General features: G+C 45.5%; 1 protein-coding gene across 1 annotated transcript in view; it reads right to left on the reverse strand.

Moving 5' to 3' along the window:
• Positions 1 to 6,628: 6,628 nt before the first annotated feature.
• The window catches only part of CORIN (corin, serine peptidase), a gene marked incomplete at its 5' end in the record, with an annotated part of 115,056 nt that continues 106,470 nt past the window's right edge, over positions 6,629 to 15,214 (reverse strand). The window contains 5 exons of the mRNA XM_084266622.1: positions 6,629 to 6,851; positions 7,264 to 7,397; positions 8,767 to 9,038; positions 12,321 to 12,495; positions 13,990 to 14,039. Coding sequence (XP_084122748.1) covers positions 6,669 to 6,851; positions 7,264 to 7,397; positions 8,767 to 9,038; positions 12,321 to 12,495; positions 13,990 to 14,039 — 814 coding nt within the window. The 3' untranslated portion in view covers positions 6,629 to 6,668. The remainder of the gene's footprint in view (positions 6,852 to 7,263; positions 7,398 to 8,766; positions 9,039 to 12,320; positions 12,496 to 13,989; positions 14,040 to 15,214) is intronic.

The raw sequence follows: 15,214 nt of genomic DNA on the forward strand, positions 1-15,214 counted from the left end.
TCATGCAGTAGACTTTGTGTACTGCTTATTTCTTGTATGCAACACTGCCTGGTGCCTCGCGGTGTTACGGACAGGACGTTGTGTGAATGCAGGTCTGCAGGATCTAGTTCAGGTAAGCCAGCCTTCTCCCTTAACACCCCTGTCCTAAAATCCTAGCGCTCCCTGGGATTCGCCCCTTGCTGCAGCATGAAGTAAGCCGAAGGGCTGGGATGTAGTTGTGGGTTGGCTTGTTGCACGACCCCTCTGGCATGTGTGTGCAGTAATTGTTTTAACCACTGCGGCCCGGTGTGTTCACCAGGGCATTGCATGTCCCCCCTTTTTGTCTCCACATGCTGTTTCATGTCGCTGGCCACTGACTGGAGGGCTCATCCTCACCCAGCTCAGGTGTGGCTGCCTGACTTTCCTCTGAACTCTGCCCCATGTCTGCCCTGCGGAACTGTCTGTCAGTGGCCATGGGTGGTAGTTCCAGCCTGTCTTCAGATCTTCTCTTACAAATAGCAGCTTCTGGTGATGACATTACTCTTCTTCATGACCAGGTGTTACTACATTCCTACAGACTTTTGTAACAATAAAACAGCTCAAGTCTCCAAAGGCTGCAGTAAGGAAGGTGTAAAGCTGGCTGAGGCGCAGGTGGCTGCCTAGGAACTTGGGAAATTGTTTGTAACCATTAGCACCTGTTGAGAGACAGAGCTCCCTCAATCTGTAGCTGCTCTTGAACTGTTAGAATGGAGCCCATGTTTTGGTTCTGTTTCTTTCTAGAACTGTGCTTTCCAAGTGCCAAGTTTGGGTCTGTATTTTTAGGCAACGTTCTCAAGGCAAGGGCTCTGCTTTGTAACTGAACCATGAGCTTTCCATGTCAGCGATCAACATTGCATATTCCACATCTTTTAAGATCTCTGAAAGAATTTAAACAATCGCTGTGAGGTCTGGGACAGCTGCCACTACACAGGGCAGATACTGAGGGCATGCTAAGTTCATTCAAATGCAGGTCACCATGTGTTGCCAAGAGTTTAAAACGGGTCTGTTTTCAGAAGGTAGAATGTAATTAGGGCTGACTCCATCCCTAGTGTTAGTGAGGAGAAAAATATCCTTTTTGTTTAGCCTGTGGAAGAAAAACAGTGGAAGGAGCCAGTGATGACAGCCAGTCCTGAAAATATATTTTTTTAATTTGGTTCTGCATATGACAAAATATTTGTGTAAAGTTCTGGCATGAGGCTCGTGGGGACCTTTGAAGTGACGGCAGACGTTCCAGTTCTAAGAGATCACGTTGAGCACGTTGGTTTGCAGTGAGGGTTTTCTGATGTTTGTCTGTACATCCTGCTTGCTGCAGGGGACACCTTGCCAGGAGTGGGCTCCAGGGGTCCTGAGTGAAACATCTCAGCTTTCTCCACAAACCATGGGAACTGTGAGGTGTCCAGGGAGAAGATGTAGAACAGCCAGCAGGTTGTACAGGGAGATGAGGTGGTGCAAGGGCAGAATTGTGCAGGAACAGGCCTGCTGGGACTTGGTGAGGTCATCTGCTCTGCAGCCCCAAGGCTTGGCTCTACCCTTAACCATTCCTCACACGTGTTCTCCTCTTGTAAAGAGCTCCAGAGGAGCAGGCCAGGCCAGTGCTCTCCTGCCCTCACAGTCACATACTGGTTTGGTGTCTGTTGTCTCATCTGAATGTTTCTTCTGCACCTTAAATCTGTGGCCTCTCATCACACATGGCCCCAGATCACAGATTATTCTGTTCGGTAGTTCAGCAAGTCTGTGACTGGGTGAGTGAGGTATGTTAATCTGTCATGGAGGAGCTCTGGGATGTGCAGTGACCTGAGGGAGTGCAGGACCCACCTTTCTCCTGTTCCTGTCACCGTCAAAAGGAGTTTGTGGGACAACACCGGCCTGTGACCTGTCCTCTTGTCCTGGCCACCGGAGCAGAATCTACCACTGGATTTGGCACCTGATCACGTGCTCCGAGGAGTTCAGGTGTGTAGCTCACAAAAACCTGTAAGCACTCAGCAGGATCCTCCAAGATCCTTGGTGACTGCAAGCCATGGCATCAGTGAGGAAACTGGAGTGGCAGTCCCCTGTCCCTGGGGACACTGAGACTGCTGTTAGGCAGCTTTTCACAAGCCCAGTTACCTCGCTGCTTAGTGCTGAGGCGTTCGGGAGGATCTGAAGTTGGGTGGAGAATGAGTTCATCTGGGTCTGCAAAGCACCAAGTCCTGCAGGTGCCCTTGGACCTCTGAGGCTTTTAGGAATTCCTCTGTGCTGAGATTTTAAGTACAATTTGGTATTGGTGGGGTACAAAGTCACACACCCCCCCGCCACGTGCACACACCCTCTCTCTCTCTTTATCTCTTGATGTTTTGTTTCACTGATGGTGTATGTTGCTTAAAATTGTCTGCTACAGGTTGTTTTCTTCTAGAGGACTTTGAGAAGAAGCCTGGTACCTAAAACCTGATCTCTTTGGTTTTACTCTTGGTTTTTGTGGCCAGACAGGTGAAACACTGAAGGGGTGTCTGCTATGACCACTTGCTGGATTTTACTGAAGGAGAGGTGAGGGTAGTGAGTCTTTAATAAAAAACCTAAAAATGTTAATTGACCAGATCTAAACTGGTGCCAACTGATGGGTGCGAGTGAACCACTCCCCTTTTGCCTCTCCACAGCTGAATGTGCCCTTTATTTATTTATTTTTAGCGCTGGAGACGTCAGCCCCCCCTCGCTTCCTCCTGCACTCCAGCACAGCGTGACCTGACTTTCCCAGTTTGAAATCAGGCTCACTAAGATCATCTCACAGGTGCCTTCCAGATGTGGGAAGCAAAGCACAGCACTTACTTACACTTCCGTCAGCTTAAACCATAACAACCACCTTCAGATCCCCAAATCTCTGCAGCTACACCTAGAGCAGCTTCACCTCTGTTGTGCAGTATTTGAGTTATGGAATATGCTCTCTTCAAATGTTTTTTCCACAGCAGCCACACCTGTGCTAAGTGTTTGCAGGTGGCAGCCAGCCCCAGCCATTACTGAGGGGGTGTTTTCTGGGCATGATGAGCTTCGGCCTGTGCCTGGGGTGCAGTTTGAGCTGTTGGTCCAGGCTGGGGATCTTCCCAGCCCCGTTGGCTGCAGCACAAGGCTGAGGACCAGTGGACGCTGAGCTCTCACCACTCCCAACAGCCCTCACTCTCTGCTGAGGCACATGGACACGGTCTGAAGGTGAGTCTGGTAAGAACAGGCTCATAGCTGAGTTTCAGTTTGGGTTTTGTATTACTTGCTCCCAGTTTACTCTTGTTGTGTCACTCTTGCCCTCCTTGACCTGGATAGCTCACTGCTGACTGCAGTGAAAAAGCAAATTTAAAGTTGCCACATGTGTATTACTCTATTTCAGCACTGCAGTTGTTGAAATGCTGTGCGACAGTTAAAAGGAGGTGAGTATTTCAAACTCATTGTATTCCTGAGGACCACCAAAGAACAAGACGTGTTTGTCTGGAGAAATTAGATTGCAATTAAGTTTTCAGATTTTCAATCAATATTCTTGGTGCTGTTAGGTACTGGAAGCATGTGTGCAAGGGAGCCTGGAAGTTGTGAGTGGTGGCAGTGCCAGAACCTCTGTGACTGTTGTAGAGGAACAGGGCTGTTGGGGCTACTTAGGGCAGCTCGGTCAAGGGTATACAAGTACCTTTCTAAGGCTATTTTTGGGCATTATCTCTGGAGCTGTAACTTCACACCTCCAGGCTGTTGTTGAGTCTCTCTAAAGATTAAAAAACATTTTCAACAGACAAGTTACTTGGAAAATGAGTGTAAATTTTTATTAGTACAGCTAGAAAGAAACACATCTGCTGACTGAGTGACATTGCTTCCACTTGGAGCTACAGCTGTGGTAGAAGTAAAACCGACACATGTTACCGTACGGGGAGGCCGCGCGTGTGAGGGAAACAGCGTAACGGTGATCAGGGCCATTAGGTCAGCACGCAGGGAAGGGCTCGGCCCAGGAGGGGTACAGCTGCCCCTCTCGTGTGCACACATAGAAAAAGCAGTATAAAAATACACGTATAAAATTACAAATTTCCTCTTTACATGGAATGTTGTGTCAGCGTTTGTGGGGAAGGGAAAGACCCAACTGGTCCCTCCGCCAGCTGTGTTGGGGTGGGGCTCAGCCTGAGCCCATGCAAAGGGGGTGGGCCATGCCTTCAGGCAGGACTCTTCCCCATTTCCTGGGAGGGAGCACTTGGAAACTGCTGGCAGGCCAAACCCAGTTAATTAAAATAGTGTAATTACATATCAGTTGGTAGCACTAACATCTACAGGAAAGGATTACAGGTACTCCAGTGCTTTACAGAATTCAAAGCTGCTAAACCACTTTGTCTGGAGGGAAGGTGTGGGAAGGGCTGTTACCTCACAGCAGTGCCTCCTTAGGTTTGGTTCTTGCAGACCTCGCTGAAACCTGCCTGTCCCCAGGCATCACAGCCTGAAGGTGGGACAGGTTCCCTTGGCATCCCCTGGGCCGCCTGCTTCAGTGACTGGCTCCAGAACTCAGAACCATGCAGCCCTACAGCTGCAGAGGTCCAGCCGCAGGGAAGGGCTCAACTGGGGCACTGAGAGCTGCAGCTTCCAGGTCCATGAAGGAAGGAAGGGCATCAATAACCACTTCACCTGTAATCTACTCGCACCACAGAAACAGGCACAGCTGGGGGAAGAAGATTGTTTATATATTATAGTAAAAATCCTTAATATATAAAAAACCGAACAAACCCAAACCTAGCAAAGGCTAGAAGGGTTTTCTTTCTGAGCATGAAACAGTGATACAATAGTCACTTAAACTGAGTTTCAGAATCCATAACATAAATACTGAGTATTTATTATTAATGCTGTCTAGAGCGCTATTATGTCTAATATTAGGCATGTTAAAAGAGAAGATACGGAAATAAGGGGTAAACCCTCACTAAAGCAATAGTCATATCTGTGTAATTAGCTGTAAGATGAGGACTAGTACCTGAAATGTCCATTAGTTAGCTCTTCTGATGCTTGTGTCCACATATGGCAGTCATGGTATTGACACGGCCCTGCCACGTTGCCATGGGGGCACGCCAGAGGTAGCGGAGAAGGTAACTGAATGCCTTAGGCTGGGTTCACAGGGGTCCAGGCCCAGCGTTGAGCGCAGGCAAGTTTTGCTGCCCGGTGAAATTCATCCTGTAATCCTCAGGTTTCTGACTTCTCCTACTCTGGCCTTCCAAAAGCTGAGCACTGTGATGTCACTACAGCAGTGGACAGAGGACACGCCTTCCTGCTAGGTAGCACCAGGAGGTGCCAAGTTACATTAGCTGTTTTTACCAGCCAGGCTCTGTTGGAGCCGGGGCTGTTCCTCACCTGCTGCACAGAGCCCTCTGCCCCCTGCCCACCAAGCCCAGGAGCCCGGCTCCGTGAGCCTGTGTAGGTGAAGCTGCTGGACTTCACGTAACATATTTCTAATGTTTGGGCAGAAGCTGGAGGCCCAGAGTGTCACCATGCAGATTCCTTTCTGCCTTTATCTTTTCCCCAACTCTTCAATCTTGCGAAGCAAAACCAAACTTGCACTGCAAGGCACTGGACCAGATCAAGCTGGGATGACCCAGCTCCCCAGTATTTGGGATACTGCTCACCCTAGTATTTGGGGTACTGCTCACACCACATGGACCTTTCACACTTTAAAGCCACGCTTTTCTGTATCTCACAGGTGCTCAAACTAGCAGGGATGAGCCGTTGCAGTGGCATTGCCAGCCCAGGTGTGTTGTTGGAGAGCTGGAGGTGTCAGTGCGTGTTTCACAGGCTGAACATGCTACAGGAAATGGGGCTAAAAGCCAGCAGGGCGCAGGCTTGCTGAATGTCCAACCGGCATAGTGCCGTCAGGGCAGATGTTTCCCAGGCACATTAAGACATGGGAAGCTTCATAAAACTAAGTGGTAGAAACATCCGAAGAGCCTGAGCACCCAAGTTTTGGCCAGGGCTGTCTCAGGTGGTAGGTGGGGGTCCGTTGGCCTTCTGGTCCCGCCCTCGCACCATAGCGATGGCCACGCTGGCTTTGGGACAGCAGCTGTGGAGTCAGGACACTGTGGAGTTACAGCCCTGCAAGTGCCCTGCCCTGAGGGCAGAAGGCACAAGCTCCTGCACACCAGCAGCGCACAGATTCGCACCTGTGCCCCACAGACATATAAACTCATGGGTCGCTCCCAGCCCTCCTGCACATGCTGTAGCTGTGCCTGGGGTGGCCCCTGTGAATACACGGCCCATCAGCGCCGCCTGGACGCCCCGAGGTCGCTCCTCTTGAGCAGTGAGCGAAAAGGCATGTGCTACCAATCCAACAGTATCAAAATAGATTATCTAAAAAGTTCTTTCTAGTCTGTGCTACTGCTTATTTTAAATAGCTGAAAGGCAGAAAGTGGCTGATTCTTTTCTTTTAAGCCTTCTGCTGTGTCTGGACTAGCACCACAACACAGTTAAAAGTCAAAAGGATTATTAATTCTGCCCCAAAGTATATTCACCCGTGGAGGTTTGCCGTTAATATACACCCCATGTTCCATAGCTCCACAAGAATAGATAGAGCTTGAAACTCCTTCTCACAGAGTTTCTGGGCTGCAAGGTCTTTGGTGTTGAAGTGCTGATTCCCCTTTTTTCCTTTTGTCTGTCAGCACAATTCTTACCATCTGGAGTTAGTTTAGCAGGAAGGTGTGGATGTATATTTGTCTTTCAATCCACTCAATAAAATGTGACACATTACTGTAAACTCCAGGTCCCAAAACCTTGGAAAAGCAGACAGAGCCCCAGGATGTTAAACCAAACAAAGTCCAGCGCCCTGCAGGTTGCTCACACACAAGTGGTCCTCCGCTGTCACCCTGCAATGTGAAAGAAGAAACAGTCTGTAGGAGCTACACGTGGGCAGCAGTCACATGCCTAAAGCTACAGCTCAGGTCCTACAGTGATTCGCCTCTCGTAATAACCAGGCTGTGAAAACCAGCTGCTCTGCTGAACTCAGTGCACAGCATTGCCAGTATTTATTCCCTGCTGTATTTGTACAAAGAAATCACCTGCACAAGGCTCATACAAATGAACTGACACAGATACACCTTGGAGTCTTGAGCAGCATGTCATTCTCAGAAACTAAAGGTGGTTACACCAATAATAGTAAAAGTTAGGTTAAAATATATAAATTAACTGTTGTCATTCCTATAACAGATGAAGTGTGCTATACCTAACGAATGTCACAGTACTCTGATTTCTAAAAGCAGGTCTGGCTGAGACACCTACCATGCAGGAGTCCACAGTGCCAGACTCGTAGCCGGCACACAGCATCCTGCTGGTGATGGTTTTCATGTCAAAGTATGACTGGCATTGTTCTAAGGAAATGATGCGAACTTCTCCTTCTTGAAGCTTGAAAGGCACTGAAAAGCAGAAATAAGCATCAAAGTGTACCCACACAAACACTCAGCTACTTTGTTATGATGTGATAAATATTAATCTATGTATATAAAATGTAAGGAGAGAAGAATCTCCCTTTCATACACAGCTAAGGTGACTGTCATGCTCCTGAGGCAGAGGCATACAAGTCACACCCCAGAGAAGGACCAAACACATGGGGACTGATGTGTCACTTGCCATTTATGGGGCACTGGCACTGACAGACTGGGGAGGGAGAGCACTTTTCGTCAAGTGGGGTGGCACTTTTAAGACAGGGGTGGTGTTCACTGGAAAACAGGAGCATGCAGGAGGTGTAGAGGTTTGACTTGTCATTCCATGCCAGGATCTCCCTGTTTCCCAGTGTGTCTCTCTCAGTAAAACTTGGTATAATCACAGCCATTTGGAGTTACGTTTGGGTAAATTCAACTTAGTCTATCAGGGAATCAGAATTCTAAGGGTACTGAAATTATTTTAGCGCATTCAGGAAACAACAGTGGACTTCTTCCTTGTCTAAACAGCTGGCTGAGCTCAAATTGCAAGGTAAGTTGTTCAACCTAGTGTATGAAGTACTAAATGCTGTCTAGCCATGATGGTTTTCGATGCTTCAGAACATAAAAACTTTAAAACAAATACTGAAGCCACATGAGAGAATAAAGAACCTTTTTCCACTGACCCGCGGTGCAAAAGCAGGCCAGGGACACACACACAAGACATTCCCACCGTTACATAAAAGATGACTTGAGACCAGTAGAGCTGCTGGTAAACAGCCCGACCCTCACACGTGCCATTTAGTCTTTGCCATGTGTCTGACCTCGCTAGAGGTGAGGTCCCACCTGAAGCAGTACTGGAAGGAACATTTCCTTCTCTGGTGTACAGAACAACCACCTTCCCTAGTAATGACTGTACTAGCAAGGGGAGAAGCACAACGGCTAGAGCATTAACTGGGCTGGCCCAACATACTCTGCATATGCTGCATGCAGAATCCCTTATCTAAACAGAGATTCATGTACACCTGTTCGTGTCATGGGGCCCAAGGATCACACACCAACCCTCTGTTCAGAGATGACCAATAACCAATTCATGTGACTTTCTTGACAGGAGTTTTGAGATCCTCAACATTTTTGAAACTCAAGCCCCTTGTCTAAGTAAGGATTAAGGAGCCTGAATTGGCTACTGATCAGGAAAAGCAATGCTCTGGTTGCAGCTGGATCTCTCTGTGAGCAGTTACAGTTCCCTGCTCTTTAATAAGGTCCGGTACTAGTATGAATGTGTAAAGCTTTGTGATGGCATCACTTGTCTGATCAGCTCAGCAGAAGGTGAACATGTTTTTCCCAGAGTCCCAGAAATACTCACTTTTGTTGCCCATGTGTCCCCAGCCTGTGATGTAGCAGTAGGTGTCTGGCTGAACCAACTGGTCCTTGCTGGGCAGACAGACAGGTCTTACATAGCTTGTCTCATTGATATCCCCGTCTAGTTCCACAATGCTGATGTCATAGTCTACAACTGCTCTGTTGTAGCGTGGATGGAGGATAATGGTCTTCACTAGTCGGGTCTGCATGAAGCCTGATGGATGATCAAGGTTGCTAATCCCAAACACCACTTTCCAAACAGCTGCATTTTCTCTCCTTTGTGAAAAAGAAAAAAATGGGAAATTTCAGTCAAGAACATTCTTCTAAGCTAAAATACCTGAGACCTGTTTTGTACTTTGCATAGAATATATATCTCCAGGGATGGGGCCTCCACTACCTCTCTGGGAAACCTGTCCCAGTGATCCACCACCCTCATACTGACCTAAATCTCCCCTCTTCTAGTTGAAGCTATTACCCCTTGTCGTCTTGCTACATGCCCTCATGAACAGTTCTTCCCCAGTTTTCTTATAGGCACCTCTCAGGTACTGAAAGGCCACTACAAGATCCCCCCAGAGCCTTCTCTTTTCCAAGCTGAACAAGCCCAACTGTCAGCCTTTGCAAAGTATTGTGAGAAAAAAACTACCATGTGGGCATCACTACGTACAGCTAAGGCCTGAGCCACAAAAGACAGTGCTTTCCATTTCCTGCCTGTTGTTATTGGAAGACACTCTCCACTTGTCCAGGTTGCCCAAAGCCCCATCCAACCTGGAATTGAACACTTCCAGGGAGGGGGCAGCCACAGCTTCTCTAGGCAGCCTGTGCCAGGGCCTCACCACCTTCACAGTGACAAAAAGGTGACATGTACATCCTATGCCTAAGAACAAAGGCTACTTTGACTCTTAGGACTTTTTAAGACTCTTCTGGTAAATATACAATATCACCAATACCTGATGCATATAAGAGGAAAGCAGAAACTAGTGGGAAGACAGACCTAGTGTCTGTTGGGATGTATGAGAAAAATGCAGACTTTATGAAAAGCTTTGAGGGTGTAATCTCCATTGTGACTGGTCACAGTTGGTAAGTCCCAGGTTCCTAATTAGTCTGTGGTTCTAAAAACCCTCCAAAAAATCAGCGTTTTTCACAGCTGATGAAAGACAGTCCCCTGTAACTAAGGACTGCTGATAAGATCAAAGCATACTCAAAGCACTGCAAATGAAGGCATGCAAACCCTCAGCCTCTGCACCGTACTCAACAGGGCTGTAATTCCTGCAATCTGCAGAGAGCCATGGTTGCTAAATGAGGATGATTTTTATCTTCAGAGTTGTGTGAAAATTCTGGTACTTCAGACTGGAATAATCATTTTGCCATCATGATCAGTTTGCAAGTTTTCCCAGTAATTTGCCAGATTAAGTGCTAAGAATATTCAGACACTATTGTGTTCATGAACATGGTAAAAAAGCCTCGCCCAGAGCAGTGAGCCATCACAGCCAGAACATATTGTCCTACAGTCAAGGAAAAACCCTTCATGTCTCAGATGCTTTGGTGTAATGCATCTCAAAACAATCTTGACAACACTTTGGGGACTGTGCTAATAAAACTAGCAAAAGACACCATGTTTAATGTAGCTCTTCCCATCGCTATTTGCATTAATACTTTCTGGAGCATTATTGTTACATGGTCCTCATATTTTTGCATCCCAAACTTCACATCAACTTCACAAAATGGAACATTTTGTCTAAAGCACCAGAGCACATCAACATCTGTTTTAATTGTTGATTTATCTGGTTGGTTTGGTAATTTAAATATATATATATACACACACATAAAGAAAGCTTCGTGGCCTCAAGCCATATAAATGAACAATGTAAAGAATTCAGGCTGCTGGGAATGTGACCTCAAATCTCTTTGGAGAAGCAGAAGAGAAACAAGTTCATATAAATCCTCAATAAAGTATTAAAGCAAAATGTCTTAGCACTTGAAGGCATTTAGACTACCAGAGTGAGTGAGACCTTTCACTTGCAACACATGAGTTCACATAGCTATTATTATATAACCCTAGTGAGGGGTCAATGAACAGCTCCAAGATGTAGTGGCAGCCTTTCTACATTTGACAAAAATGGGAGAATTTTTACTTTATCTATTTGACAGCTTCTTTGCTTATCTTTCACTAATGAAAGGCATCTCTTATCCATAAAATTCAGTGGCAGTCCCACTTTGCTGAAAGATCTACCTCTAAATCTCACACTTCATTTTAGATCACCAGAAAAGGTTCTTCCCAAGGTGAACAGATATTGCAGCTGCTGCTTAACTTTATTTAAAAATAGATAGGGAAAGAACACAAATTACTTGTGTAGGACCCAAAATCTGATAAATACAATATTCTTGTCTGTAGATTCAGGTTTAGCACTCTGTTAGTTTAGATGATTATATAGGTTAATCTTTCTGATTGTTACTTTTCTTATTTTAATGGAATCAGTTCTTGAACAGCCTTGGGGCTTGATATGACATGATGGTTAGGACAGAGGTTTCTCCAATGTCATTTCCTCTAGCCTTTCTATTAATAGCCTCACACCTTGAGACATTCACACTATCACCTGCCTGATTTCTTCTGGCTTGGACGCAAAAGCCACAGGTTTCATCAAGAACCAGGGGGGTGGAAAAGGAAAAAACCTGACAAATACCACAGTGTTTCAGAAATAAAAAGACAAAATTGAAATTATTACTGAAAAAGGGCATGATGAATGCTATAAAGACATATCTGTCAAGAGATGCTTACCACAAAATGGCTTGAACAGCAAGAAAGGTGTCTAGTATAGTCTAAAATAATTTCCAGCAAGCAAGTACCAGTTTAAAGCAGGATTAAGCACTGATGACAACTGCATAGTAGGAAAGTACTTGCTAACTACAGCAGAAAACACACATTTAAATTATCTTTAGAAAGGCAATTTAAAAATTTTGGTATGAGACACAAGAAATGAGGTAATAAACTTCCCTCTGAAATCTGTGGTTCATTAAAAAGAAATGTTATTTAGCACCAAAACAACTGACAGTGACCAAGACAATTCCTAAGACATGTAAAACTTCCTCTGCACTCCAGACTGTCCATCTGCCACAGGGCCTCAGATACTAGGAGGCACGGAGGATGGTTAATACTGACTTTTTAAGGATTGCAATCCTAACAAAGGAGTGGAGTGCTTATAATTAGAAAAGGCAGAGCTGTGAGTAAATACTCAGTTTTATTCTTGCTAATGGCCACAGCATTTTTCCAGGGCAGTTTTAGGAGAGCTATAGGGTGAGTGTTCCAGTCTCCCTTTTCCATTTTCCTGCTGATTGCCAGGGCACCTTCATTTACCTTTCACCAGCTCTGAATAACAACGCTTGTGAAAATCTAAGCCAATCCTGGTTTACTTCATTTCAGCCTCAAAGCCAGGCCTCAGCAATTTGCCATTCTGCAAAGGCCATCACCTACCCCCCAGTGCATTTGGTAAGAGGAGGAAGGACTTGGTAATCCCCAGGTGTGAGGTTATACAAACAGAAAAACTCTCAGAGCCCTCTCACCCTTCGAAGCAGTGTGCTACTGTCAAGACCCATCTCTTTGCAATCAGCACACAGCCACATATGTGTCCGCTGGGCTCACTCTGCAGGGAGCACTGCCACGGCCATCGGCCTGGGCGGCTGGTCCTGCCACCGAGGATCCTCTTGTTCATGCGGGCAGCTGGGCGACGGCCGCAGTCTGGAGAGGAACAGATGTGAGACAGAGTTAATCGTGACCACAGAGGCAAGAAAACTGGGCACAGACCGGTGTGAGGAGTCATGAAGTTACACCAAACAGTAAATGAAGTTGTCAACAACCACACAGCAGCAAACATATTGTGCTGCTTTCATCCTTCTGTGTCCAAGGATGTTCTCCTGATGTTACTTTTGATCAGCTTAGCCTGAAATACTACCCAAGTTAAGCTTGGGGTCCTGCCTTCTTTCTCTCAGGAGTTACCAGGCTGCACTTGGGAAGGTTTCCCAGCTTGATGTCCTTGTCTTTCTCCCAGCTAACAACATGTTTGTGCTACTTTGTGCTATCCATAAGAACTGCTCCTGGAAAATCTGCTCAGCAGTAATAGGGCTTTTCTTAAGCCAGGTGTGAGGTGAATGGCACACTGCTTTACTCAGCTACACAGCACCAAGCTTGTTTTGCCCGTGGAAATTACTAAGGGGGAGATTTGAGGATTTTAAGACATTCCAGTACTCTGTCCACTCTACTTCATAAGCCACTTCCAGTGGAAATGGCACTAGATGCCCATCTCCCAGACAGATACTTTTCCAAAATCGTTAGCCCTTCACTTTGCTTAACTTTGTATTCTGGATTTGTAAGGTGGCTGACTTCTTATTTATCCTGTTTATACTCTGTGTGATTTAGAGAACAAAAGACCACCACTGCTCTCTGTGGTCAGCCTCCCAGGGGAGGATATTCTGCCATTGCAAATAGCTGTGGGAATTTACTGGTGAAGAAATACACTGGAACAATGGTCTTGTGTAACTTGTAATTCTTACTGTGTTCAGTTAATTTTGGAGGGCAAAGGGTCTTATGTGTTTTTAAAGCAACACAGCAGACACCCTTGACAGGGTCCTATGAGCTCCTTTTTTTTTTTTTTTCTGATAAGAATAGTCAACATTTGGATAATTTTCCCAGATTTAAATCATTCTTTATGAATAATTTGCCCCATGTCAAGCAAATTCATAATTTAAGTGTTCTTCAACAAAGCTCTCCTTGTCTGCAGAAGATGATTTCATTGAAAATGAAGAATTTCTGCATCTTCCAAACACTTGAACTTGCACAATATCTGCTGTGCCTACAGACTTAGTCTGTAGTTGTCTACTTCAGGTTCTTCCATCCCCTCAGGCTTCACAACTAAACAGATAATGCTTCAGCTCCTGTGCAGACAACCTGCTAACCACTCTGGTGGTAAAGGATATATTTTCAGCAGGAAGTTTTATCAAATTAATTTTTGGGGTCTGACTGCTGACAGAATGTGGGAGCAGGACTGGGCTATTGCGATACATACCCTCACTGATGACACTGAACAGAGTAGGGGAAAAAAACCCAAGTCAGTGTAAAACTGGATGTTGCAGAAGTCTAGTGAAATTTCAGAATGAATCCACACTAAAACAGCCATGTTTGTTAATTTAACACATCTTGAAAAAAATCTTTGATTTATAAGCAATTCTCTCTTACCTTCTTTAGTGCAAAAGAGAGCCACCTTGCTTCTGCTTCGACACATCTGTCTAAATATTGAAACAAGAACATGGTGGAAATCTCAATTAATTGATGCAATTTTTGGTAATTTGCAAATCAGCACAGGTATTGGACTCGCTGTTGTGAAGCAGCTGTTAAAAATTCCCCCAAACTGTAAAAAGAAACACAAGGAACTCCTTATGCCAGATCATCCATGGTTTCCGGCGCCTCCCTGGAGATAATTCAAAATATTAGTTCAGCTTGACAATGCATTTCATGAGTGGGTGCTACATATTTTTCAGACTACCTCGGTCTCTGGGCACTGATCCAGCTCTGAGGTCAGCTGGGATGTATAGTCTGTCAAATCTTAATTTATGGCACCTGAAAGCAGAGAGATTGTCATTCTCCTTGACAGCTGAAGGCTAGAATTTTCTTTGAAAAACCTTTGGTAACAGATGATCTTTCATGCCCTAAAAGTTTGGGTGTGTTGAAAAAATGTGGGAAGTTTGCAAAATAAGTCTTAACAAAAATTATCATTTCTGTTGAAGATATTCAGATGAAAGAGGAAAGAAATAATTTGTCAAGGGAAGGGAAATCTTTGTTAAAACAACAAGCACTGTTGCTCAACTAGCTGACTGCCTTTTCACTCCCCCCATTTTTTGATTCCTACAAATACAGAGCTAAATTAGACTGGAGACACAGAAGAGCTGCTCCCCAAGTAACCCTTTGTAATCTCACTAGGTAAGCAGTATCTTTAAAAATGCAACCACCTAAAAGAGGCTGCATTTCATGGTAAGTCATAGATACGAATGTGAGCATAACAAAGTGCCAGCAAGCTCACCAGATGAGCTTGAATCTGTCCTTCCACCAGGCCTTCATCCCTTTACTTTGCACACTCCCCATTCATACGCTGTGCAAGTCAGTCTGCCTTCTGCTCCTGAAAGCACAGGCCATAAAATTCTGTTCCCAGAGACAGATGACCAGTTTCAGGAAGGAAAACTGTGTACAATTTTGAGGGGCATTTGTAGTCCACAAACACACACACACACCCCGCAACGCCCCCCCCCCCCCCCCAAGAATATAACTGAGCCCAGCCACACTCATGTTTCACACTCATTTCTTCGACTAACCAAACAGCTGGCCATAAAAGAGAGGACGTTAAGCTTTTCTGTGGCACAGCCTGCATCGTGCCACTCCCTCTTCTCAAAACTTCATGAAACTAGTG

This window comes from Gallinula chloropus, assembly GCF_964237585.1.
Source record: "Gallinula chloropus genome assembly, chromosome: 7".
NCBI classification, from domain to species: Eukaryota; Metazoa; Chordata; class Aves; order Gruiformes; family Rallidae; genus Gallinula; species Gallinula chloropus.